Raw genomic sequence first — 21670 nt, forward strand, 5'->3', positions numbered from 1 at the left:
GTGTGTTGAGAGGTAAAAATGATCAAGCTACTGACAGCAGGTTGATATGGTAATAACACAGCTGTATAACTCCAGGAGCTGAAAAGATTTGTCCATTTAAGACGGACAGGATTTTGCTGTTGCAGTTTCTCTAATGTGAACATTTTTTGTTTCATTAAATTGAAAACTAAATATGTGGACTTGGTTGGAAAGAAAATCTAATAAAAACTCATGTGAAGAGCATTTTTAATTCATTTTTCAAATTTAATTAACTAGTCTAGTCAGGTTATTCGCGAACATACATCCGCCAGCCTTTATTTGTCAGAGTCTTTATTTGTCTGTGATGACATGCTTGTCATCACAGACAAATAAAGACTCGAAGGTGATGCTTATTAAGTGTGATGATAGGTATGTCACCACATCACATACTAGAATAGGCAGTTCTAACATGAACTTGAAACTCTAAGCGGTTATGATGGTGCCCAAAATCAAATTGCATATTTGAATCGTTTTAGTGTTTTTTCGTTGTTTCCAGTAAAAGCAATAATCATCATGCAGCATTTGTTTGAGATCTTAACAGGTCCTCTACTTTATGACATTTGTGTTTTTATGATATTCTTACACTCATCATGTTCTGAACAATGTGTTTGCATGCGGATAAGACACCAACATCGATGCTGTCCTTAAAAACAAACATCATTTTGCTTAAACACTGCAGCGAGAAATGAGCAAACCAATGCTGGTAAAGCTGACCGAACTGTCCAGAAACTGAATAAGCTGTCCAGTAAACTGAAATATACTGCAGTATGAGCCACTTGCAGCCAACAGTTGGCTAACATAAATCAGAGATTACAGTGTGTGAAAGATTCTGGAAACAGCTAAGCTCTGAAACCTCCACCTGGAGAGACGCTCTGACTGCTTCAATCAGCTGCTCGTGTTTGTCCAGCTTGTGTTTTTCTTCCTCTTTCATTATTCGCTCTGGAAAGTAATACAATCCACAGGAGACTAACCTTACACCTCACAGTGGCGCAGGGTTTGGATCACTTCAATCTGCAATCGAGCTTTCAGATAAATCACACAACACAGTATAGTTCCAGTCTTAAAGGACACTTCAGTGTTATTTAACCCTCTCATGTTTCTGTGTCTAAGTGACTACTGGGGTCAACATTTTTTGGTACTGGTCCAGTTGCACTGCAACTGATGTGTAATCTTTCAGAGCAATTATGTCTGATTGGTTAGGTAGATTAACTGATTGGTAAATTAACCAATGGAGGCAGCAACATAAAATTACTGTGTTTTTTTTCCCAATGGAGTCTGGTGGCTTTGAACACAGCCATAAAACAACTGTGTGTGGTGTTAGTGGACGTACATTGATGGCTTGCATATGCCTTGAAAGATGAACACAGTGCAGCCAGTTTTGTGGCTGCTGGCTGCAGCACTCTTGCTAAATACTGGACTAAATTCAAAAATTGTTGTCCCCATTAGTCACTTAAACACAAAAACATGCACATGGGTTGTGTACTTCCAGGAGATGTCTAACATTTCTGTTAAAAAAGTTAAAAGCTTTAACAGTGATGGAGGTGATGAGCCCTTGCATGAGGTAATGTTTCAAAATGCAACTTGACTGACATTCTGGTGTCGTCAGTGTCAGATATCTAACATGACTATTTAAATACTGATTACTTGGAAGTCATGTGGTCTATTAATATCATGGAAGTTCCTTCCCAGATATAATCTGACATCACTAGAAATAGTCTACTATAAAGTGACGGAGGCATGAGCTGTTTTCAGCCTCATGGCTATGAGGCTATAAAGGAACTACACCACTGTCAGATGACATGAAGCGTCACCACCAATCAGGTTTAAGTGTGTGGGGTGATGAGGTTCGATATCCCTGACAACCTCTGTGGTCTCATTTAGCCACTTGTTAAAAAGTAGTCTTTTTAAGACACGACACGTAAAGCTTCAAAATACATGATTTAGATATTTCCTGACTGTCTTAGAACAAAATGTTAAAACCTCTTAAGCTTGTGGTAACCACAGACCTTTTTTCAGGCATTTAGCCAAAGCAAATAAAAAAAAACCTTGACTTTGAGACGAGGGAACTGAAGTGCAGGACTGCCAACTCATTTTTCCTGCAGCACTCTGTATGCCGTGCAGTTATTTAAAATAACAACCAACACTGAGTTGTTATTCTTTATAACCGCACAGGTTGTCATGGATTATACCATGAAATTAAATGTGTGTTGGTAACACAACAACAAGTAAGTAACATTTGAAATCATTCATCTCCAGCTATGAGGGTTCATTTTAAATGATGATGGTGGTCACAGTATAAATTCCAAACCTGGTGTGCATCATCTTTTTCTCACACAAATACAACATGTGTCTCTATTCTGACAGCTATTCTGGAAGTAATGAGATGGAAAGGCTAGTGGACAAAGTGGTTTTCATGCTGGGACTTGTTTTCGGCAGAGCTGGATGTAATTACCTTTTCTGTTTTCTCCTCTGGCTCGTCTTCATTTAGAAACTCTCGTTTTGGGTAGGGGATCTGACACCCAGCGAACACACTAGATGCAATCACAGAGAGTCATTAAAATGTTTCTGCGTTTACACACTCATGATTTCACAACACCAAACCAAGCAGAGAGACCCTCCCTAAAAACACAGAGCAAATTCCTCACAGCTAAAGCAGTAAATCACTGTGGGCCTGTTTTTCTTTGGCTGAATCAAGACTAACAAAAAAGCCTCTTGCAAAAGTTCACTAAGGCTCACTCAGTGGTTGGTAATGGGTCCTCCAGGAAGTACGGATCCTGCAGCGCCTGCTCTGATGTGATTCTTTTGGTGGGGTCCATGGTGAGGAGTTTTTGGAGCTGAGGGCAGAGAAGAAGAACACAGTGTTAGCAGAACAGAAATGTGTTTTATAGTTCAAGAAATCCAGAACTATTCATAATATTCAGTGCTGTCAGGATGTATTAGGGCATGATCTGCATCATTGCGACTTAACTCCAGCACACTAGAACTCAAATAGAACAATGTGAGCTCAAAGTCCATACTGAGTTTAGGGGATGTCTTCAAATGTCTTGTCCCTTAACACAAACATTCAGTTTACAGCTTTTGTACTTTTCCATATTTGTCAGTGCTGATGACCTTTCCCCACAGTGTGTGTGTGTGTTTGTGTGTGAACCTACCAACAGAAAAACTTTGCTGTCAGGTTTGACTTTATGCTTCTCCATGTATTTGATTAAGCTGCTGTTTGCATACCTGTTTGATGAGAAAAAAGAAAATCATATTTTGCACGTTGGTTTGTATGTTTCTGATCTCAGATCAACGCAAGCATGCACTCACGTTGTCCTCCTGAAGTCTTTCTGCAGTGTCGGGTACTCTGGCATCTTCCTGATGTCTTCCCAGTCCTTATCTGTGGAGCACAAAAGCACAGAAACGAGCATGCCAATATCAGATTTGACAGAAAATACTCAGATTCTTTGAAAAGAACCCTCAACAGTAAAAAGTGAGAGAAATACATGTATCAGTATACTGTGGAGAAAACAAGGTCCTCTTATGCTGCAGCATTAATAAGAAGAAGTAAGATCTCTGAATATGGATATTTGAATTATGCTTACACTGGATTTGAATGCATATTTTTAGATAAAAGTCATAAAACAGCGGTCATTCTAATTCCCTTTGAGGACTAGGTGGACTGGGACTGATGTGGACTGAAGGTGACCCTGTTGGTGTTCCCTTTCTTCTGAGGACTATTGCAAAGCAATAATAATATGTTCATCTGTGTTCTACTGAAACAGCAATTATAAAAATAAGGTATTAAAGAAAAGAAGTTACTGCACTGCAGATCATAGAGACTTTTCTCTGCTGTCATGTAAACACATGTAAGTGGATGTAAATGATGTTTGAGTGTTTTACGAGTGAGTTATGACCTCAACATGTTTGTTTGTTCAACTGGAGCTCAGTGTTTCTCAACCTTTTTCCTTCAGGGTCTGACTCAGTGACAGAAAGCATAACAATAACAGAACAGAACAAGTGATAAAACCAAATAGTGAACATACTGACTGCAGCAAGTCTGTGTCAAACCAGTGATTTGGATGAATTTGAGCAGATTATTTCCTGTCAATATTTCATCACAGAAGATTTCCTCATATTTTGTATTTTCTGTATTCTTTAACAATCATAAATACTAATAATAACTTTTCTTTGGACATATTCAGTGTTGTCTTCTCATTGTTCTACTCTTGTTTTAACTGTGTTCTTTTCTGTTTAGCAGAGTGAAACCTCTATGAATAGTTCTTAAATAACAATTTGTTCAAAAATGTATCGTTTAATTTAGTTTTCTTCATAAATGAATATATATATATATATATATATATATATTTTAAAGTTTTCTTACACCCCTTAAAAAATTAACCCTGAGCCCTGGTGAAGCTTTGGCGAACCCTAGTGGTGGTCAGGTTGGGAACCAGAGCTCCAGATACAAGCGCTTGTGAGGCAAATCCTCTTTATATCAAATGAAATCACGTTTTAAAAAAACACTGCAATAACAACAAAAATGTGTGATGAACTTTAGTCTGACTCCACAGACATGAGCCAAATGTCACTGCTCACTCGTCTTTATAAAGATCATTCTGAATCAGAACAGCAGGCTGAACGTGGTCATCGTTCTCGTCTGTGTGTATTTGTAGTGTGTGTGTGTGTGTGTATGTGTGTGTGTGTGTGTGTGTGTGTATGTGTGTGTGTCATGTGCAGACCTGCAGGGAAACCCATGACGCTGAATATCCTGTCCAGCTGGTCATGATGGAAAGGGTTACTGGTCTTGATGTCTTCCTGGCGACAGTGAAAGATGGGCTCGGACGTTAGCAGCTCCGCAAAGATGCAGCCAATTGCCCAGATATCTGGTGTATGCACGCACACGCACACACACACGCACACACATATGCAACTTAGTCTGAGTGTTCATGAGGTACATTAGCAGCTGGGCAAAGCGTGGAATAACCGAAAGACAGAGTTATGAACTGTGTTTCAGCCAAACAAATGACGATTTTTCATCCTACTTTATTGCAAAAGGTGAAATCTTATTTTTACTATTTCCTCCTCAAGTTTCTGCTAAAAAGCAAATTGAAAAAAGCTTCAGATTTTATATATATATAAAACTCATATATGAAATGTTGATTAATCTGTCGATCATTCTCATTTCTCAATCAATCAATAAGTTGTTTGGTCTTTAATATCACATGGTGAGATAAAATGGTAAAACATGTTGATTTCTGTTTCCAGATGTCCTCAATATTCTCAAGAAGCCATCAAATATTACATATTAATTTATACACATTTTAATTGATTATCTTTATCACATATTAATAATTGACAACTAATCGATGAATTAAATAACTCATGCAGCTCTAGAGTTCGGGTATATAAAAGTAAACAATGTGTTAACAGGAGCTGACACACACACACACACACACACACACACACACACACACACACACCTTTGAACAGAGCTACTTGTTTCAAGTCTTTATGCTAAGCTAAGATAACTGACTTCTTGCTATAGCTAATCTAAATATAAACACCAGGACAGTTTTTATATCTGGGCAGCTCTCTCGTCTCTTTCACACCTCACACATTTAGAGGTAATCACTGACAGCCGTGTCACACACACCACTGACACCTGAAGAAATGAGTGTGTGCTGAGAGACTTCATGTTCCAGGAATGATAAATATAAACATGCACACACACATGGCTCATGCACACCAGGGTTTGCTTCGTATGTGTGACCCCGAGACTCACCAATAGCTTTGGTGTAGTGCCGGGCCCCCAGCAGCAGCTCAGGAGCCCTGTACCAGAACGTCACCACCACGGGGTCGAGGTCCGCCAGCGGCTTGAGGGGAGAGTTAAAGAGTCTGGCGAAACCCATGTCAGCTACAGGAGAAGAGAGAAGAGGTCAAACAAAGACATTATCGGAGAGTGAAGGCTGGTCACAAGTCCAAGGCCTCGAGCTGCTAATGACTTACACACATAACCCCCATTTTAAAATCATTGCACTGGTCGCCTATTAGTTTTAGAATTGATTTTAAGATTCTCTTGTTGGTTTTTAAATCACTGAATGGCCTGGCACCGACCTATCTTTTAGACACACTACAGAAATATGAACCAAGCAGGCCCCTCAGATCAGGCCCCTAGTTGTCTCAGGCCCCACAAAGAAAAATGGGGAATCCGACTTTAGCCACTGTGGTCCCCTCTTATGAAATAGCCTGTGGATCTGAGGGACTGCACCTCTGTAGACGTTTAAAAAAAACAAACCTTAAGACATAACTTTTATCCGAGCTTTTATGTAAGGCCATTCACTGCTGTGCTCCTTTCTTTTTACTTTTCATCCTCTGTGTTTATTCTCCTTATATGTTTTAATGTGGTTTTATTTTATTGCTGTAGTTTTTATGTTTGTTGACTTGGTTTTAATTTCTACTTCGATGTATTTATTTATTTATTCCTTTTGCTTTTAGCTCTGTGAAGCACTGCATGTTCTGCATAAAAGGTGCTATATAAATAAATAAAATCTGAGTTAGAGTTTGACTCAGATAACACCTCAGACACACTAGTCTAAATACTGGGAATGTAGATCCTGATGGTGTCAGTTAGGTTTCAGGGTCAAACATGTCTGAGTTTAAATCTACAGAGAAATGCGTCCTTGCTTCTTACCAAAACATCTCTGTTTGTCGGAATGACTTCCTGGACCCACGATTATCAAACTTCTAATCACACTTTACAACTCTTTAGTAAAGAAGTAAGTGTAAGAACAGCTCTCTGTGTCCTTTTACATTAGTCCATTTCCCTCAGTGTTCTTCTCAAGAACATGTTATGTAATGATGGCTGGGGGCAGGGTGGAGCCCCCTCACCTCACTTTTACAGTTTCTGGTGGATTTTCTCCTTGAATTCTCTCCTGACATTGTCCTCCGACTGTCCAGCTGACAAAATGTACATAAGCGGAGAGAGAGGAGCTGATGAAAAGCGTTGGCTTAATCATCTGACAGGCCTCCGGTTTTCAGAGCGATCAGCAGCAGCAGTGGGTGGGGGCGGTGTGTTTCGCCTCTCAGGTTACATCCATGCTGCCCTAACATGTTGGTGGAAGTTGTTGAGCAACCTGACAGGGATACCTACAGACACTAATTAGAGAGGAATGTCCAACTTCAGACGCATGTAATCTGTATTTTTATTTATAGTTCATATTCCCCTAAAAATATGCTTGATAAGATACAGCATCGACAAACAGATTTGCTTGTACAGTGGATGGGTGAGTTTGTTACGGCTGCCCCCAAACTTCTATACATGACTTCTATGCAAGTCTAGGTGCAGTTGCCCTGCCCTGAGGACCACGCCTGCTCAACCAACCAATCCAAACAAAGTAATTTCTCAAGTAAGAAATGTCTTGGCAGCTTGTTTTTACTGATTTATATTCACTGAGGAGTGTTTTTGTTAGAAGATTCATGGCTCCTCTTCCTCTGTGCTTTTGGTTATTAGATAATACTTTAGATAGTGAGGTTTGTCTTGGATTTTGATAGAGTTCGAGAGTTTAGAGAGAATTTTATTGTTTTGAACAGCATCCGCTCATCCTTTGTTCCTCTTGTAATTTAGCTTACCTCCTTTGTTGTAGAATTATTCAAATTCCAAGAATTAAATCATTTTTACCAAATACAGCTGGTTTATGTTACTTCCTTTACCTGTGCGGGCTGGGACGTAACACATATCTGAATGAACAACATTCCAGAAAGCATAACAGCGAGATTCCTTCCGAGGCATTGCAGGGAAATATTCACCAGCACCAGTTATCATGTAGAAGATCCAGTTACATAGGAACAATAACTTGTACTAACTATTACCGTGTGCACAGGGTTATAAATAGACTCCAGCATTGCAGCACTACCCTTCAACAGTCCCCTGGCCAGCTGGCTTATGTAACAGCACCGACCTGAGCTCCCTGTCGACCTCTCAGAGAGAAGGTTAAACACTGCAGCTACCAGACACTCAAACAAGTCAACAGTCTCACTGATCCATTATCAGCTCGATGACAGAGGGATCTATCGTTTGGATCATTTACACATGTGAACAGGTCAAGCCGTTTACGGAAATATTCTTTTAATCCTTACCGATTTTAACTCTTCCTCGTTCAGGACCTTCCCCCATCACCAGGATGTTAGCTGGTTTCTGGAAGAGACAGAACAATATTACAATCATTGTGGTATTTTCTAGTATAACGCATACATACTTTCATAAATACAACCCATTTTTATCAGTGATTGTCTTTTTCCAACATAACGTACATGTTCAGAGGCAGCGGCCTGTATCAGCTGCAGCTCGTTTGGGAAATGAACTACATGAGTGTGTCAGTCCGCCATTTTGTGAGTGCACTTAAAACTCACATGGGATCCTGTGACAGCCCCACACACAGGAATGGGGTCAAACACACTCCAGCACCTGGCCATGTACGTCTGCTTTTTGGGTGAGGAACTCGGAACAAACGAAAATGAGCTTGTGAGAGTAAAAATCAGTCTGGTGACCTCGATGAAGGGGAGACGGCAGAGTTTAAAAAATGTGTTCTGTTAACAACAACACTGCCATCTTATCAAGTTGTTATGGGGAAAGTGGTAGCAGTTATCATTTAGAGTATTGTTCATGGTCACAAGCTAGGTGCCAGTTTTAGGTTGTTTGATGCCGCCATAACTGTGTACAAAGGGTTCTACAAAGTGTAGATGAAAGTAAAATCTTCGTATATGTCAATAAGACTTGATGCATAATTCATAATAATGATATATTATAAACAAAACAACTGGACTTAATTTCCTTAATTTCCTTCGGGATCAATAAAGTATCTCTATCTATCTATCTACTTATAGTTTTTGGCCATTCTGAGGTCAGTACAGTTTGATATTTTTAGGGAATGTGCATTACTCTGCCAAGCCAAGCGTCCCATCAAAGTGGTCAAACCGGTTTGGGTAGTGAACATGAGCATGAACATGTTCATGAATGAACAATAATAAAGCTAGCACTCCAGATGCCATGTAACAATAAAGATATACAACAACAAAGGAAACTCTGCCGTTAGGTGCTGGGCACATAGCATATATTGAGTTTATCAGAGCAATTCTGTTGAGGAGAGCAGAGTCTTTGAGAGACTTTGTTTTTAGAGCGGGCCGTAAAAACAAAGAGCTAAAAGAGGCTAAAAGTCTCTGCACAGTTGGACGATAAGTCTGTTCATCTTTCATGTGACGTATCCTCATTTGATCCACAGTCATGATGAAAATATTGATTAGTGCAGCTTTGACACCACATATTGTTATTTGTGTTCTTTATTGGGAAAGAAAAAGCCGCATGTGGAAGTCTGTTTGAGACAGAGAACACACACATTATTACTGCTATCCACACCAATCAGTGGTTACAGTTACTACATATAATCATGGCTTATAAGTACTGTATTGTTGTTCCCTGAATGACCCAGAGATATTAAACAAAGCCGAGGGAATCCGAGGGAAAATGTCACAGGGCCCATGTTTTTTAAGTTTACTGTTGCCTTCTCGTGCAGCAGGACGCAGTATCTGCTTGTCGTCAAACAGTCAGTCTGTTCTCCCTGGGCGTCTGTGCGAATGTTAAAACCTTCTGGCTCGCCAAACTCAGATCTTGCCTGGCAAACACGTCTTGTTGCTATAGAAACAGCGCTAATAATGAGGTCCATTATTCACGCCCACAACACGACACGCCGCGATGGCAAACACAAAGACAAAAAAGAAAAAAGAAAAAGGCCAGAGGAGTTCAGGCTCACCAGCTCCTCTTTCAAATTCTAAACAGGCCTGACTGAATTAATGTGACGAATTCAGTTTGCTTGTTTGAAAAACAGTTATTACCTCATGGATGTCCCATAAAAGAGCCAGTGTCTCTTCTAAAATGCAAAATAAAGCATGCGACAGAACAGCTGAGGAACAGAAGTTCATGTTTCTGATGAAAAACATGGTAAAATATTGTTGTGTTGTGATGAAATACAGGATGTTTCAAGATATGAACAACTATTATTAGATTGTGTTTCACAGCCCAAAATCGAGACTTCCTCTTGAATTTATCCAGTGAAATCAATCAGTTACAGTTTGTTAGTTTCATAAATGGATCGACAACCCAAGGAATAAACAGTCTCCATCTGACAGAGGATCAGTAAACCCAGTCCTCAGGGACATGCCCCCTTTTTACAAAACATTTACATCTTTTGTCTTAAAACTAGGACAGTCCACGAGCCAGAGGCGCACTCATACGGCAGAGTGGGCAGGTTGATGAACAGGTTGTCCTAAAACCAAAAGGTCACAGCTAACAGGACCATTAACAACCACAACTCCAGTTCAAGTGTCAACACGATGAACCCCTGGCTCTGCATTATTTAGACAGTGGTGGGCTTGGTCTGAAAATTTAAATTTCTGCACTAAAATGTCATAGAAAGTTAGATAAAGGCCGAGCTAGTTGACTTCTCTGATTCCGTTGACGTGCTGTTGTGGTGGCAAAACATCTGCAGCACTTTTATAGGGCACTGCTTTTGTTTACTGCTGACATAAATACGAAGAAAAAAAGCTAGTCCGAGACCATTTTAAGGTTCAGTTTATTTCAGCTGTTTTTAAACCTCCGTACTACCTCTGTTGGTTTAGTCTCTCTTGAACCGCAGCCTGTTGTTACTGGTCTTTTTCTTTTCCCTCGGCTGCGTTTGCCTGTTTGATTGAGTTCATTTTGCCTGGTGCAAAAGCTGTTATCTGAACGCTGGTCCGGCCTTTAAAGGTCCAGTGTTTTCATCAGTGTATAATCAACTGAAAATAAAAATCGTGTTTTTATTACCTCAGAATGAGGCTTTATAGCTACAGTTTTTTGTGTTTGTCACAGCCACCAGAGTTTCTCTTTTACGCTAGGAATGCTTGGGAGAGGTTGAAACGAGGTGGTTGCAGTCTGAGACTACCACTAGATGCCACTAAATCCTACATGTTGGTAAAACCAGACTCAACAACCAGACTCAACAACAGTGTTTTAGTTATTTAAACTCCATATGATTTCATGTTTACTCTTCTTGGTTCATTTATAATACGTGAATCTGACCATGAAACATAGCAATTAGTGCTATGACAATTCTTAAAGGGGTAACTTTCTCATGTCCAGTTGTAGGTGGTGCTAGGAGAGAAGGTAATCTCTGAAGAGCTGGGTCTTCAGGAGATTTTTAAAGGTAGTATATTATACAACAAGACTGCATCACTGTCGTGCCAATAATGATGTTAAAGCACACCCTCTCGTGTAATATTGCTTAATTAAAGGATTATATTTATGGACAACATGACAGATCCCCAGAAGTGAAACCAAAACATCTGGATTACCCCCTGGTGGCTGGCTGCAGTATAGGTCATAAACCCCACCCCCCTGTTTGTTCATTTTAATTAGTTATTTGATCTCATCAAAAGAACATTAATGTCATGATTGACAGCTGAGCCCTGCTTGCAACTGTGTCGGCTCGATGTATGGGCAGGACCTCAATATTGCTGCTCCAACCTCGATCACTACTGTGCAGACTGTGCAAATGACGTCAACAGCGCAAGATGGCAGTGTTTATGTACAGCAGGAGGAAGTGGAGACGTGTTTGTTTATACAGTTTATGATCTGAACTACAGGTGTGACAGACAACTACAGCTTCTCACAATAATTGCATCAGCTGAATAATCCATAACCATCAACAGTGTGTTTAATAAAATATATATACTAGAATATTAGTGTTACAGGAATTTTAAAGAAAAACCCTTAAATAAGGAGGACCGGATTCAAAGCATCAAAGTTTAAGTTAAATTTATTATTCTTGTACAAGAGGAGTGTTTCACAGTGCAACACACTAAAGGGGTTACAGAGAAAAAGGCTCCCTGAGGAGCGCTGACAGTTGGTTCTTATACATTTTCCTAAAAATGGTCTGTGTCAACCCCTGTAAATTGTTAACAGACAATTTGCATATATAGCATCTAAACAGTTTTCTTCAACATATCACCTAATGAGTAGCCAGTATGTCCCCAATCTAAATGTCACCTCTCTGACCTGTCCCTGGGCCTCATTTTATTCTGGAATCCCTCTATTTATACATTAACCTGAACTTTACCTTACCCTGCCAGTCTCAGTAAAACATCAATAAAGGGACGTGCCCCTTCAAGACATGTAATTAATAGGAACAAGCATTGTATAATTTAAAACATCTAAATAGCTGTGTAATCCTAATTTTTTATAACAATTAGTATAGTTTTAGTACTACAACACGCATTGTTCATTACTACAGGTTTTCATTTAATAATGCATCATCAAACAGCAAAGCTGTAGCTGGATTCCCTGCATGAATGAAGGTTGATAATTTACCCGACACTCCTAAACCCTAAACAGCAGCATCAGCACCTGTCCAGTGTTGCTGCAGTCTGTATACATGTGTGTGTGTGTGCATACACAGTATAGTACATATAGGATACTCTGAATTTACTGCAACAACTGATTGCTTTCAATAATGCCCCCTCCCCCCCAGCAGTGATTGATGGTACAATCCACTGAGATGCCTTTTGCTTTGGCCTGCAGAGCTGCTAAGTCAGCATCTTGACTCAGCTAGCCGTGCAGGACGATGGGCTTGGCACTAGCTAAAGGGAGTTATATAACACTTGGGGGGGCAGGACAAGTGGGGGATGGGAGCTATGCAGTGGTGCAATGCAAAGCACATGCCTGATACCTATGGTGCAGAGACGCAGAGCATGCAACACACCAGCACAAACACACAGTTATGTAACAGCAGAAATACTGGAGCCATGAAATATGCGCTGGTGGGAGCAGCTTCACCCACAGCTTAACAGACCAGAATTACATGTATGTCTTGCATGATAGAACTGTCATTTACATTTTGAAAGACATTTTAAAGAGCACGCTGACGACAAAGCATATTTTGTTCTTTCTCAGGCCCACAGAGAGAGAAGTGGCAAAGAGCCAGACACCTGCACAAAGACGATAATCTGACCAACAACAAGAACCAAACACAACCAGTTGTAGACGTTGTAGAGGGTTTAGGCAGCTCCTCGGTCACAATGGCAGGAAGCCCTGGCAATGAGACAGCAAAATAAGGGCACTAACCGCGATACGTCAGTGCAGAGTTACATAGAGTTTGACAATGGGGAATTTCATCCGGCTGCAATGAAAATAGTTAGAAAGGGTCGGAAGTGTTGGTGCTCCGATAAGACTGGTGTGACCTTCAGGGAGCAAAACAACCACATGGCTCCTGTGGGAGAATTTATGTTGTTGTGAAGGAGAGGGGGTTTCCATCTTTATACTGTGTCACTTCATCATTATAATGTGGGCAACATTTTATACGCACGTACATGTACTGAAGACATTTATAAAAAGCTTATTGAATAAAGTCTTTTTCTTGAAATAAGCAGTTTATATATTCATTTTACATTTAAATCACTTTTTTTTAAGTGAACAGATTGTAACTTCCACCACTTTCCTGGTTGCCTGTAACAGCCTGTGGACTGATTATATAATATACTATATTATATATAGAACTCTGCTGGATGTGCCTTCTCTCTCTTCTTCTCTACAATGTCAAAAATGTGTAACACTAGCTTAGAAATGAAGCCTGCTAATGTCAACAAACACCCGGCACCCGCTACAACACCAAATCCAAATTTGAAGCTAACATTGCTGCCAAACATGTGAAATATATTGTCATATTGTGTTTTTAACTGGCTACGCTAGCCTGCTTGGAATCAATAAGACATTATTTTGCTAATGTAGCAAAATAATGGGTTCAATAATGTCAGCCAATATATCCTGACACCTTGTGATTCATGATACTAACGTATTACGTTTGGAAATTTGGACTTTAAGCTGTTGGTTGGACAAAACAAACTACTTCACTAAGTTAACTCTGGAAAAGATCATCATTCACATGAAGATCATGAGAATACCACTGCATTGAACACTGTTCACTCGGGTTGGACCCAGTGTTAGACGAGCTGTTTGAACCCAGAGGTGACAACGTCTTCACTCTCATCGATGTGACTAAACTCTGTGCTAAAGCCAGTAAGTGAAAAAGCTCTTCGCTTCAGTGGAACCGATGTAAAACATTAGTTTGTTGGCCAGAATAAGTCAGTGAAAGTAGTGTGAGATTAACTCATGCCACAGGACTACAAAGTGTGTGACCCCCCAAGCATTCACTGGACTTAACTTTCTGACGTCAGATTCTGGAAATGACTTGTTCTGAAACCGAGGGATTCAGTCAAAGCAGAGCGTCAGCACATTTTTAATCAACACATTGTCATTTCAGCTTAACAATAGCCCATCTTGGCGCCGATACACAGTGACTGCGATGGAATCAGAAAAGCTCAATTCCCTGAAACTGACACAGGCAGAGAGCCTTTTAATGCCCACAGAGATGCCCTGTGGATTGCTCTAAATCACCAGAGAGAGACTGAGTGTGAAAGACTGAGCACGCTCCCTGATCCCAGCTGGTTTACATAATGTGATGTCCAGCCACCACATGACCATCCAGGATTGGCGAGGATTACGCAAGAGTGGATTCTTAGAAGATAGAAGCCCGTATATAAACAGACTGCTGACCTGTGTGACTGCCCTCTGACTTCTGAACCCAACTTATCCACTAAGAGGTGCATTCAGAGGAATCAACCAACAGCTTGGCTCCATTTCAGCGACACTGTGTAATCTCAGCCATTCACTCTCTCATGAGTATTATCTGGAAACAGCCTCCCTGTGGATGGTCCGACATCAAAGCAGCAGTGGTGGTAATCAAATTGAAGTTTTGCCACATACTCTGGTGTGTTTGATCAATTATACTCCCCCCCCCCAGACGCAAAGGCATAAATACTTCTTGCTAAAGAGTGACAGATGCAGGGAGCGAGCGATAATACTGATGGGCTGTGGTAGTTTACAGTACAGTCAGATATGAGACACAGAGTAAGAACATTGTTCCAATTCTTTTTTTTTTTGTTTTTTTAAATCTCACATGTGATAGATCTGATGTTTTCTAAGAAATTGCCCAGAGTCACATCGATTCAGTTCTGATCTGGACCACACTGATATGAGATCCAGCGTAAAATCAACCCGATTTTAGATATCAAAGCGTGCCAGTTTTCTCACATGAACTCTGGTTGTCCTTTCACACAAGCAGCACACAACAGGATATTCTCCATGTCAGGCGCTCTAGCCTATAAATAATGGTTCAGGTGAGGGGCGGCGCTTGGGTAGAGCATGCAGGATGATGTAATGATGACTGTTTTTGCATTGATAGATACTATATGTATTAATATCAATAAAAGAGTGGGGAGCAAGGTACAGGGGAGCAGAAAAGAGTATGAAGCAGCTACACATGTGCAACACAATCAACACTAATTTTCTTGGTGTAAATTCAATCACACATTACATGAGCCTTGTATCCGGGAACTGGCTGGCTGAAGTCTGTTTAATGTATAACTGATTTGGACATTTGCGTTTTCACATACAGCTCCTCCGGGTCATGTCTAGATAAGTTCAGGGTTGCAGTGCATGTGTGAAAAGGATTATTGTTTCCAGGTGTTCAGGAGCCCTGTTACATAAGTGTATATGTGGTATAGGTCCTTTAATGTCTGTGTGGACCCTGATAAATATCCTCAAGTGATGTCACTTGTGTCGTTGGATCAGTGGACTACAAGTTGGAAAATAAAAACAATCTGTTGTGAGGAAAGAAATCAGTTTACCAGACCTTTGAGCTCCAAGCGTAACACATCTCACACCTCTGATTTACCTGTTGGCTGTCAAAGTGATATTGTGACGTAGGTGCCAGGATTTATCATGAGAATACCACTGCATGCAACACTGTTCACTCGGGTTGGACCCAGTGTTAGACGAGCTGTTTGAACCCAGAGATGACAACGTTTTCACTCTCATCGACGTGACAAAACTCTGTGCTAAAGCCAGTAAGTGAAAAAGCTCTTGGCTTCAGTGGAACCGATGTAAAACATTAGTTTGTTGGCTGGAATTGACTGGAAGTCAGTGAAAGTAGTGTGAGATTAACTCCTGTCACAGGACTACAAAGTGTATGAACCCCCAAGCATTTACTGGACTTAACTTTCTGACGTCAGATTCTGACGTAGGTGTCAGGATTTAACAAAGAAGAAGAATGTGTGGGGAAAAGATATCACTGGTTCAGGTGAGTCTGACTGTGTGAGCGCCATGCTACATCAGTGATGTACTCTAATAGCACTCTTATCAGTTCCAATTTACCCAAGTGCGGTACTGTCTCAAACTCTCCACTAGTTAAACTGTTTAACTAACATATCACAACTAACTGTTTAACTAACATATCTTTGTAGCTTTCAGGTAGTGTAACTGTTTCTGAGTTGATGTGATATTTCCAGGAGTAAATGGAGGGGCAGCTCAACATGACTGGCCCTGCCACAACATTCAAAATAATGTGACAGCTTTGTAAAGAACAAGAACCTCATTCTTTCAAAATCAATTCAAATAGCTCATTTTTATTTTTCCTTCTATGTAAATGACTAAATGAATTTGGTTGTGGCATTCCTAATATTTCAACTAGCTTAGCTAACCAAGGCAGTGATGATGGAATTCATTGAAACACCTCATTTAGTTGCTAAATGGACACATTTGTCCTGTGAACACACAATCATTTTGATTTAATTCCTGTCATTTGGCCATCTCAACAGAGTTTTTAAGACGCACAATGAGAAGCCCTGTGCTCTGGCTCCAGTCTGACTCTCAGCTGCACACAGTGAAATCTCCCTCTAAACCAAAGCACTGTGGGAAAAGCGTGGTGGAGAGGATCTCACAGGAACCACGAGTGTATCGCAGTCAGGTTAAAGGGTAGACAAGAGTCACACAACATTCAGAGAGCAGGACGTTCAGCACTAAAAGCATCACAATCAAACTCCTCCAAACAATCCTGAGTCATAATAATACGCCGCACGAGACATAACAACACCTACACTGACACAACGGAACTGTGCTGGTTGGAATGGCTCACCGTGACCTTGTGTGGCAGCGAGAGACGAAGGGCAGCTCAACAGAACAATCTCTTCTTTAGATAATGTCAGCTATGTCAAGATGTGACATATCAACACAGTCACTTTTTGATGGGAAAATACTTTTCCATGTTATCATTTATAATTCTCATTCACTGTATAAAACATGGACGTTGCATCCGAGATGTCACCCACAACCTTATTAGCCTTAATATAATCTGAACAGGTGACAAGAATCTAAAATATAAACATTAGCTATAGAGACCAAAACAGTTTTTTGTACCAGGCTGTAAACATGTTTATTTCTGCTGTGAAGTTGGACATTTGAACATGGGGACTTGAGATTGAAATGTTCGCATTGGCTTCACTTCACAGACACAGGAGTTACCACTTGGTTCCAACCTGTGTTTCTTTGCCATCAGGATCTGTCTCCCTGACATCAGACATCCGCCACACATCCTCCCTTTCCTCACTGCCCACGCCATCTTCTCTGCTCTTATTACAGATTCCAACCATCTGCCACTCACTTGGACCTTTTACAATAAAAAACTTCATCTTACCACTTTAGGGCCAACATCTGAGTTCTGTTCACAAACAGACCGGTCTGACCATATGAGGACGGTATGAGCAAACACAAACCCACGGACATGTCACAAACAGGTTTCACGTCTTTAATTAGTATGTAACACACATGCTAATTAACTATTGAGAGATCAAGTCTTTATATCTTCTTGTCCAGTTCCTACTGCAAGAAAACTTCCACCCCCCACTCTGGGTAACAGTGTTTGTGTGACGTTAACAGTGTTACCTTTGGAAACAGCTCCAACATGAAGTGAGTGCTGGAGCTAGTGTGTGTGTGTGTGTGTGTGTGTGTGTGTGTGTGTGTGTGTAAAGGGAAACTGGAGCAGTGAGGCTAATATAGCAGCTCACCAGATCCCTGTGGAGAACCCAGTTGGCATGGAGGTAATGGATCCCATCCAGAATCTGATACAGGAGAGACTTCACCATCCCTCGGGGCAGCTGCATGGGCTTCTTGTTGGCCTTGGAGGCACGGTGGAACTTGATGATGTGCTGCGAGGGAAAGAAAGGTTTCACCTCAGTGGTGCTTGTGGAGTGAAACAGTGGACATTTACAAGAAAACAACACGCAAAGAGGAAAATGTATCCGTAACGTAAGACAAGTTAAAGAAAAACTCTGAAGTTGATACATTTATCTTTATTTATATTCAATAATATGGAAATACTGCTGCTTCTAGTCTCCCTCACATGTCCTCAGCACAAATAAATGTATGTTAGCCACATGATTTGGAATTTCACTTCCACAGTCAAGCACAACACTAATTCAAGTTCTGAACATCAGGAAACCTTTTCTGTGTAAAGGGCCGTCAAAGTCTGCTGTCAGCTCCAGTGAAGGAGGTATCAGGTGACATGGCGTACACATGTACTGTACATGCAGCACGGACGGAAACTCACCCAAAGGTCATGTTCGGCGTAGTCGAAGAGGAGCCAAACCTTTCTGTCACTGTGGGACAGGAACACTTTCTGCAGGGCGATCACATTTGGGTGTTTCAGTTCTCGTAACAGCTGGAAGACACGACGGAAATGGGTCAATTCAACACAAAATGAGACATTCAAGTCGATTGATCAATTATATTCTGTAACGTAGACGATGAAATCCACAGATTCTCTGCAACTTCACATTGAGAAACATTATTCTTAAATTGTTACACTATTTGCACAGTTGGATCCATCTCCATCTTTACTTCACCAAGACTCTGGATGCTCTTTTATACCCAATCATGTCACTAACTATGTTTTAGCATTTTACAACTTTTACAGTCTTTCATTGCCACTGTCCAACTTCATTCACTGTCCAACTTCTCAAATTTTAAATGGGCATATCATTTTCCAAAAATAATCAACTGATAAGTTGCCTCTTTCTTTTAAATATGGGGTTTCAATGTTTTCTTATTTATATTTTACACTGCATGCCAACCTTTTCTTAAACAGGATTGTTTCAGTTGGCCGATATTGGCCTATCACAGATATATCGGTACCTGTGTATGCAATATATGGCAATATGAAAGCTGTTTCTTTCCTCCGTATAATTCACCTTTTTGCCTTTTACCTTTGTCATAGTCATATTAGTGTGTAATAAACACAGAAAAGGGACATTTCATTCCAGCTCAAACATTCACAGTAGCTGTAAAACACAATTTTTTACCCTCTAAAAATCGCAAAATCTTCTCCTGAAGGAAAACCTTAAACTGTTGCATCATTTGAGACAAAGTGCAAATTCCTTCAGTGTGGTGACCTGTCTATCGAAACTAAAATCATGGTTAATGTTCAATTTACAGATTCATATGAGGACAAAAATTAACCTGAAGCTTTGCAATACAACAATGTGCAAAACTGTGAGGGAGAATAAATTTACCACGCGGGCACAAACAGCGTCCTGTGAGACATGTATGCAGATTAATCAAGCCCATTCCCTTGAAAATGATCGTGTGCCGCAGCCAAAACGACATGGAATAATGAGATGGGTAATGAAATACATGCCATTTGGAGGCTCTAATGCAAACCTCCTTAGAGTACTGTGAATTAATTCATTTACAGCATGAATACACATTGCACACAAATGACAAAAGAGTAATTAAAAGATCCAGTAATCAATAAATGTTTAATTTAATGCTGTCGGGATTTAAGTAAAAAATGTTCATATATCTGAAATGTTGGCTAGAGTATGTCCTCTATATGCAAAATCTGAATTTTAAGGAAGACATCTATATGACAACCGCCCCACACAGTGTGGATGAGTCAGCAGCCATGTGAATACACTCTAAAACACAGCGTTGTAAATGACTGTGTAATCCTCTTAACAACATGAGCTCATTAGCTCTTTGTCTGATTTTGTTAATCATACATCACCGTAAGAAAAAAATCAGACATGTCCCTTAATAAGGGGATAAATGAAGCCGAAATAACAAGCATAAAGAATTCAATTTCAAAGCACCTCACGCACCTAATGCACTGTGTCACTCCAACACTGTGAACCAGAGTGAAATATCCATTACTATTAATAGAAGAGAAACGCATTCATTGTCTCCAGAGGATAAACACTGGTGTGATCCAATGATTTGAATTTTTTTTTTAATTAAGCCAAGTTTTAAACTACTGTTCCCATGATGCTCTGGAGATGTAAACAGCAGCTGAATACACACAGGGTATTCCCAGCATGCATTTCCCCCTTTAACTTCCACAATTACTTACATGGGTGCGCCTCACGGTCTGAAAACCTATAATCTGGCATCACAGACAAAATATAGTAATTTGCATCTACCTCAAAAAAATTAAAAAAACACCTCACACAACTTCCACCGAAAACGTTTTGTGTTGAAAAATGTTTTTTTATTGATCACTGATGAATATGTAGGAGCGCTATCAGGTGACACTTCAGAAAATGTGATTTCAGTGGGAAAGCTGTCCCGTCGTAGAAAGGCAGCATTTAGGGGTCCCCATATAAAATTAATTGAATCAGTCTTAGCAGCTTCAAAGGAGCAGCGTGAGAACATCTGTTGTTATCTTTTCGTTTATCAGTGAGACCCTGGCTGGAACAGCAGCTGAAGGCGTAATGGAGGTTAGCAGTGAGACAGCTGCATAATGGAGGACATCATCCTGGCTAATGCTGCATACTGTGCTGCATCATTCAAGCAGCGCCTCTTTCTCTGTCTTTGTAACCGCTTCATTGGCTTCACCCACTGCCATCAGCACTGTGCCATTTGTTGACCCATCCGCAGACGATCTATAATCAATCATGTCCTTTAGACAGGCCTCCATGTCTGCAGGGTGTTTCAGTAGGGAGGGAGACAGAGCTGAAAATGTACAGTGAATACCACCCACTGAATGAATTATTCAGTTTTACAGGCTGTCATGACTCTTACTGTACTTCACCTACAGAAAGATGGAGAGAAAAACAGCAGTGTGACTCCAATGTGCTTGTTCTTATGTGTGCACTTTGCTTTTTTCAAAAGAGTAAAATTAAGCACAAAATATCCTATTTGCTTAGTAATTGTGTAACACAGAGAGAGAACTCACGAAAACACAAGCCTGCCGTGAGTGTTTCTGACAGCCAAACACCAACGTGAACCAAAGTCACACTCAAAGAGTAACTAAAGCTGTGTAAATACCTTGGAGTCTTGAAATCAGGTCAGCTACGCACAAGGAAAGGCTCTAATTTCAGAGAATCCATTGACACAAATCCTGAGTTACATGGCAGAGCTGCTCTCTTACACACTCACAAGCAGGACTGCACTGGTACTACTTAGATCATGTCAATGCAAGCATCTTTGAGTACCCAGAAAAAAACACTAATCACTTTTTTTGTTCTGATCTGCTGTCTGATCTTAATAGAACTTCAACTCTGGATGTGGTCTTGGAATTGACCTGGACTTCATTAAGGTGATCTCAGCAGTACTCCTGACTACACACAAGTGCAACTACAAGTCTCATTCTACCTGAGCCCAACTCCTTCAGCAGTTTTTGGCTGAGAAACAAAGCTGTACTGAACATCACTGCCCTGAGCCACCCTTTTTTGATGATCTAAAACAAATGAGCGG

General features: G+C 40.4%; 1 protein-coding gene across 2 annotated transcripts in view; it reads right to left on the minus strand.

The window, feature by feature from the left end:
- The window catches only part of cdk19 (cyclin dependent kinase 19), a 52275-nt gene that overhangs the window by 12170 nt on the left and 18435 nt on the right, over nucleotides 1-21670 (minus strand). For both annotated transcript variants that reach the window (XM_027284187.1, XM_010730035.3), the window contains exons 3-11: nucleotides 18528-18638; nucleotides 17986-18126; nucleotides 8137-8194; nucleotides 5783-5914; nucleotides 4740-4883; nucleotides 3328-3397; nucleotides 3171-3243; nucleotides 2755-2852; nucleotides 2471-2549 (exon numbers count right to left, since the gene is read on the minus strand). In XM_027284187.1, the coding sequence (XP_027139988.1) occupies nucleotides 2471-2549; nucleotides 2755-2852; nucleotides 3171-3243; nucleotides 3328-3397; nucleotides 4740-4883; nucleotides 5783-5914; nucleotides 8137-8194; nucleotides 17986-18126; nucleotides 18528-18638 (906 nt within the window). The remainder of the gene's footprint in view (nucleotides 1-2470; nucleotides 2550-2754; nucleotides 2853-3170; nucleotides 3244-3327; nucleotides 3398-4739; nucleotides 4884-5782; nucleotides 5915-8136; nucleotides 8195-17985; nucleotides 18127-18527; nucleotides 18639-21670) is intronic.

Source organism: Larimichthys crocea, chromosome XI (assembly GCF_000972845.2).
Source record: "Larimichthys crocea isolate SSNF chromosome XI, L_crocea_2.0, whole genome shotgun sequence".
In the NCBI taxonomy this organism is placed as follows: domain Eukaryota; kingdom Metazoa; phylum Chordata; class Actinopteri; family Sciaenidae; genus Larimichthys; species Larimichthys crocea.